General features: G+C 42.1%; 1 protein-coding gene across 11 annotated transcripts; it reads right to left on the bottom strand.

The window, feature by feature from the left end:
- Positions 1 to 446: 446 nt before the first annotated feature.
- Positions 447 to 5,137, bottom strand: LOC139530448 (putative nuclease HARBI1). Of its 11 annotated transcripts, none has more exons than XM_071326871.1 (10): positions 3,809 to 5,137; positions 3,431 to 3,501; positions 3,167 to 3,343; positions 3,015 to 3,076; positions 2,475 to 2,932; positions 2,360 to 2,395; positions 1,707 to 2,261; positions 1,522 to 1,637; positions 1,314 to 1,425; positions 447 to 1,219 (listed from the first exon to the last, which is right to left on the bottom strand). In XM_071326871.1, exons 7-10 carry the CDS (start codon positions 2,176 to 2,178, stop codon positions 849 to 851), a joined length of 1,071 nt encoding a protein of 356 aa, XP_071182972.1. In that variant the 5' UTR covers positions 2,179 to 2,261; positions 2,360 to 2,395; positions 2,475 to 2,932; positions 3,015 to 3,076; positions 3,167 to 3,343; positions 3,431 to 3,501; positions 3,809 to 5,137; the 3' UTR covers positions 447 to 848. The 11 variants fall into 11 exon arrangements, 10 of the variants coding, with proteins under 10 accessions (XP_071182972.1, XP_071182976.1, XP_071182982.1 ...); XM_071326875.1 differs by having other exon boundaries at positions 1,707 to 2,648; positions 2,717 to 2,758; positions 2,846 to 2,932; XM_071326881.1 differs by having other exon boundaries at positions 1,314 to 2,261; positions 2,475 to 2,648; positions 2,717 to 2,758; positions 2,846 to 2,932; positions 3,015 to 3,049.
- Between the last annotated feature and the right edge of the window lie 628 nt (positions 5,138 to 5,765).

The raw sequence follows: 5,765 nt of genomic DNA, 5'->3' as shown, positions 1-5,765 counted from the left end.
CTAGACCCACTGTTATTATTTAAACGTTTGTGATCATTAATTTCAATGATTTTGGATAAAAAATGATTTTTAGATGATGTTGCTATCATTAGATAATTTACAGTTTCCCATAGACTATAAGGCTATATATAAAATGATAGAATATTAGGGCCACAGAGGGGAAAAAAACACAAGTCATAATATTGTAACCAGTTGTTTTAAAGGAGGACAGTTGTTAAAATGACAGATGTGGGGCATTTCGTGAAATTGTACTTCAGTATGGTTTCATAAACAAAGACATGCTGATGTGCCAGAATATTAAGTATCACATTGTCATAAGTATCAAAACTGTAAAAACAATATGTAGCTTTTCTGCAGAAAGAACCAGCCTCATAAATGTATGACTTTATCCTTTTTCTTCAGTGTGGCCCTAGTACTCTGTCATATAAACAAATACACATTCCATATGAATATAAAAACACAATGTGTAACATTATGTTCCTTTATTGAATAAGGACAAAACAAAGCAGGTAAACCATCAGCTCCTTTCGAAACTGAAGTCACAGTGACTCTACAAGATGGAAAGCACAGAATCCAAGCATATTATACAAAATGATACATACACATTCAAAGGTCTGTATATAACACACCCTGCATGTCTGCACACTAAAATAAATGCAGGACAAATCCATACACATCAACTGAACAGACAAATGAATGGATGCAGTAGCCTCCCTGCAGCCTTGTATTACACACAGTATACCGCACAAACATCATAAGAGGCCAAATTCGTCAAAAAACGAACCCAAAAAAACCCAAATTCCTCTGCCACCGCAGGACATATTTAACCAAAATTGAAAGCACACATACTAACTAAAATAATTCAACACATATTGGTCCCTCAGCAGCCGACCACTGTCGTCATCAGGGAAGATTGCCGGATTGTCCCAGTCCATGGCTGGTGGCACTCTGGGGGCCCTCTCCTTCCTCAGGCAGGCCACATTGTGGAGGACAGCACAAGCCACAGTAATATCACATGCCCTAACAGGGCTGACCCTTAATTTGTGAAGGCAGTGAAAGCGTGCCTTCAGGAGGCCAAAGGTCATTTCAACTCTGGCCCTGGTCCTGGCATGGGCATGGTTGTAGGCCTGCTGTGCTTCCTGGGGGTCTGTGAAAGGTGTCAGGAGAAAAGGCTGGCAGCCATACCCCCTGTCTCCCAGCAACACACCAGAGAATTCACCTGTCAACACAAAATCTCATCATTACTACCTCATAAACACAGTGATATTCTTGACACAGCCATGATGGTTATAAATAGGGGTTGTGTGGCTTACCTTGTGATAGGCACTGATAGATTTCAGAGGCCCGAAAGATTCTGGAGTCATGGACTGAGCCAGGCCATTTTGCCACAACATTGCTGATCACACAGTCAGCATTGCAGACCATCTGAAATCATAAGATGAGGAATATTACACCAATCAATGCACATCACTGGCAATGCAGAGTGTTCGTCAATGGACAATATCAAAAAGTTATGTTCACCTGAACATTAATGCTGTGAAAGGATTTCCTATTCACAAAATCAGCCTCATGGGCACCTGAGGGGGCTTTTATCCTTATGTGTGTGCAGTCCACTGCACCAATGACATTGGGGAAACCTGTCACACAAAGTAATGAGTATCCTACTATGTGTTAACAGTTGTCCTGTAATTTGTAGATCCTCTTACCTGCAATCCTATAGAACTCCTCTTTGATGTCACAGAGTCTTCTGTGGCCAGGGAAGGAGATGAAGACATCTGCTAATGCTTTGATAGCCAGACACACACTCCTTATTGTGCGGCAAATTGTGGCCTTGTTCAGCTGTTCTGCATCCCCCACTGAGTACAGGAAGGCTCCACTAGCAAAAAAGCGCAAGGCCACACAAACCATTTGCTCCACACTCAGTGCATGGCTCCGTGCAGTGCGGTGCTTAATCCTGGGACCCAGTAGTCTGCATAGATACCTGATGCCATCTGCAGAAAACCTGTATCTTTCATATAGATGGTCATCAGGGAAGGCCAGTGGGTCCAACCGGTCCCTGAAGACCCTTTCTCGCCTGAAGGCTCTCCTCAGCACAAGTGCTTCTTCATCCACCACATCTCGCACGAATGGGCATGCCATTGTCAGAGCAGAAAGGAACACACAATTTTGGGCCTTCATATAGGCTAGTGGCCACACCTGGTGCTGGGGGGGTGGGCAAAAGAGGGCGATGCCTTATAACGATGACTTGGTTGTACTGATTGCTGGGAAAATAAAAAAAACCTTAGAAAGATGCCACCGTCCTGTGTGCTCACAATAAGAGCTCATATGTCATGGCTCACTTGACTTTACGAGAATATACCTAATTTTTATTTTGAGCTGTGTCATCTTCTTGGAGCTGGGGGAGGAAAGAAAAATAATGATTAATACATTTGTGTTACAGTTAGCATACAGTGTACATTGAAGGCATATCTCACCTCCCTCTCAAGTTTTTTTATTTCAAGGTCCAGTTTCCTAATTGTCCTCTTTTTTATTTCGGACTCCAGTGCAAGATTTTCCATCTTTTTCTTCTTGTACTGAATGTCTATGTCTGCCAGTTCTATTTGGCGCCGGAGGTGGTTGCCATACAACTTTCTGATAGCTTGTGAGCTCTGTGAACACAATACAATTAGCGCAGCTGGAATTTGGCAGGATGTGGTGTCCTTTTATTAATACGCACTATGTTGCCAGGCTGGTTTTCCCACTGTATAGCATCTGGGTCCTGTAAAAGAAATTAGATTTTTTGATTTTGATGAGGACTCCTCACCATTGTAGAGTAAATAGTACTTTCACAGTCTTAACATGATACCTCATGCCTTCTGGAATCCAGAGAGATGGTCTCCTCCTCATCATCGTCTCCATCATGTGCTGTTGCTGCTGCACTGGGGCCTTCACCCTATCACATTTAATCGGATTCATATTGAAGCTAGTAGACAAGACATGCCAGGCCTACAGTATGCCTTTGATGGAGTACTCACTGGATCAGCATCGTCTGGTGCTTGTGCTGGTGGCTCTTACAGGAACACAGTGCTGCCAGACACTGCAAGGCAATAGGTAAACCAAAGTCAGACAGTCCAAATTGATTCAATATGAATGTGGTTGTATCCCATGTAGAGATGGAAGGACATACCTTGAATGAAGCGGGTGGCATCTTGGGAGGAACCTATGCTCGTCTCTTTCCCCCCAGGGATCCCCTCTAAGACGGGCCTGCCTTTATTTAGCTCCAAGGCCATGTCCTCTGCTGGGGTAAGGTCAGCCTTTGGTGACCCACCACCCGTGCCTTGTCTGTGGGTATTCTTTTTCACTGCTAAAACAGTACAGACAATGTGTGAGCAGGCACCTTCTGGGTACAATATATGCTTGTGCTTTGTTAAATATTAGTCAGGGACCATACCATTCTGCAGAATGTTCTTGTATTTGATTTTGACCTGCTGCCATGTCCGTTTTGGCCCGTTCATGTTTAATCTACACACACACACACACACACACACACACACACACACACACACATTTAATGGAGTCACACTGCAAAAAATTACTTGGTATTTTTGTCTTGTTTTCAGTAAAAATATCAAAAAATTTATCATGGCTTTATACAGTGTGATGGAGTTACTTTACACAATTTCACTCATATCTGCAGTGCATTTCAATTAAAAATTTAACCGTTTCATAATTACAGTACAACTGCATTTTTGGAGATGTGAATTAAATATTTGAATTGTAATTGTGATGTTTCAGCGGAGCGGTGAGTGTGTAATTGTGCACTACTTACGCATTCAGGCGGTCTGCAATACTTTGCCACGCTTTTTCTCTTTGCTTTATCACTGTGGCGGTGTTGCCTTTCTTCTTAATTATATCTTTTACCTCCTGGTATGCCTCCATGAGGATTTGTGCTTCCGACGGGGAAAAGTACGCGGCTCTAGTTGCCATGGTAAATCAGTTAATCTGTGATCTGTGGCGGGGTCTATTTGAGTGAGCCGTGAGCGCGCACCTATCCAGGATTGGTTTCACCTGGCTTAATGAATCCGTGTCTGCTCATCCTGGCTTGGTCTTTGTGCAACCAATTAAGCCTGGACGCACATGTTTTGGCTTCATTGAGCTCAGCTGAGTCATTTATCCCGGATGTCTTAATTCTACTTTTGTGCAACAGGCCCCTGACCAACTAACACATACAAAAACTAACAGAAAACAGGTCAGGAACGTGACAGCAATTTTTTTAATGATTTTAAACTAATGCAATTGCTCAAATAAATAAACGTTGGTTAACAAATAATAAAACATTTAAACAAATAAAAAAATAGTGGTCCAAATGATTGGATCCCCTGTTTTCAATACTCCAGCACCCTCCCCTCTCAAGGATAATGACACTGATCCTTTTTCTATAATGTTTTATGAGATTGGAGAACACATTGGGAGGGATCTTATTTCTGCTGCCACCTATGCTTCATCGTAGGGATGGTGCCAGGTTTCCTGCAGATGTGACGCTTGGCATTCAGGCCAAAGAGTTCAGTCTTGGTTTCATCAGAGCAGAGAATATTGTTTTTCATGGTCTGAGTCTTTAGGTGCCTTTTGGCAAACTCCAAGCGGCCTGTCATGTGCCTTTTACTGAGGAGTGGCTTCCGTCTAGTCACTCTACCATAAAGGCCTGATTTGTGGTGTCACGTCTACTTCCGCTCGTCACCAGTTTACTTATTATTACGCACACCTGCCACCATCGTTACGCGCACCTGCTCATGAGACTCACCTGGACTCCATCACCTTCCTGATTACCTCCCCTACATCTGTCACTCCCTTTGGTTTTTTCCTCAGGCATTATTGTTTCCGTTTATGTTTCATGTCTGTACGCTACTCTTGTTTTGTTCCATGTTCGTTTATTTATTCAATTCACTCCCTGTACTTGCTTCCCGATTTATTAGTGTACACGTTAGTCATTATGAGCTATTGTGTAGATTGATGAAAAAACATTTTTTATCAATTTTAGAATAAGACTAACCTAACAAAATGTGGGAAAAGTCAATGGATCTGAATACTTTCCGAAGGCACTGTAGGCTCATATGTAGGCTATGTGCCAATTTTTGTTCAATTTCAGTTATTGTTTTCTTGCTCAAACCGTGCTCAACACCTATCAAACTCAGTAATTTCTCTCAAAACACAGGGATGTCGATTTGCACGGGACTAGTGATATCAGAGGATTTTGGAGTTTGCAAAAAAACGATTGATTATTCTGGCTGGAATTGTTACTCTCCTGCCATGATATGGCAGATTCGGACTGGACTAAAATTACAGATGTGGTGTTGTGCTCTTGCACACAATTATATTACCCGACCTCCCCCAGGTAAAAATAATCCCATCTGAATAGGGCTTAACTATTTACTAACCCTAAACTTAACCCTTATTATAAAACTAACCATAACCTTAGCAAGCAGTTGCTTATCAACAGGTTGTTGATAGTCCAGATAGTATGACCATCTGTAGAGCATCTATCTAACTATCTACTATCTAAGAGTCCCTCTTGCAGACACACATTGGCTACTTCGATACACGTGTGTAGATCTGCTGTGGCGCGCCGAAGCCACACTTCGCCACTTCTCAGAATGGTGCTCATTTAATAAAGTTTCAAAGCTGAATCAATGTCATTGCAAGATCCATTAACCTCCTGAGACACAGCAATACATTAATTACCATTCATTTCTATTGGGCACAAAATAATCTTCAAAACAAACAGAAAA

Source organism: Salvelinus alpinus, chromosome 9 (genome assembly GCF_045679555.1).
Source record: "Salvelinus alpinus chromosome 9, SLU_Salpinus.1, whole genome shotgun sequence".
In the NCBI taxonomy this organism is placed as follows: Eukaryota; Metazoa; Chordata; class Actinopteri; order Salmoniformes; family Salmonidae; genus Salvelinus; species Salvelinus alpinus.
This window is presented reverse-complemented; position numbering and strand designations above follow the sequence as displayed.

What these genes read in the sequence shown, in the direction of transcription:
- LOC139530448 (XM_071326871.1), bottom strand. Translation starts at nt 2,178, where the DNA reads ATGAAGGCCCAAAATTGTGTGTTCCTTTCTGCTCTGACAATGGCATGC. An exon ending in TTCACAGCATTAATGTTCAG is followed by an intron (nt 1,426 to 1,521) that starts GTGAACATAACT and finishes TTATGATTTCAG; the next exon opens with ATGGTCTGCAATGCTGACTG. An exon ending in CTATCAGTGCCTATCACAAG is followed by an intron (nt 1,220 to 1,313) that starts GTAAGCCACACA and finishes TTGTGTTGACAG; the next exon opens with GTGAATTCTCTGGTGTGTTG.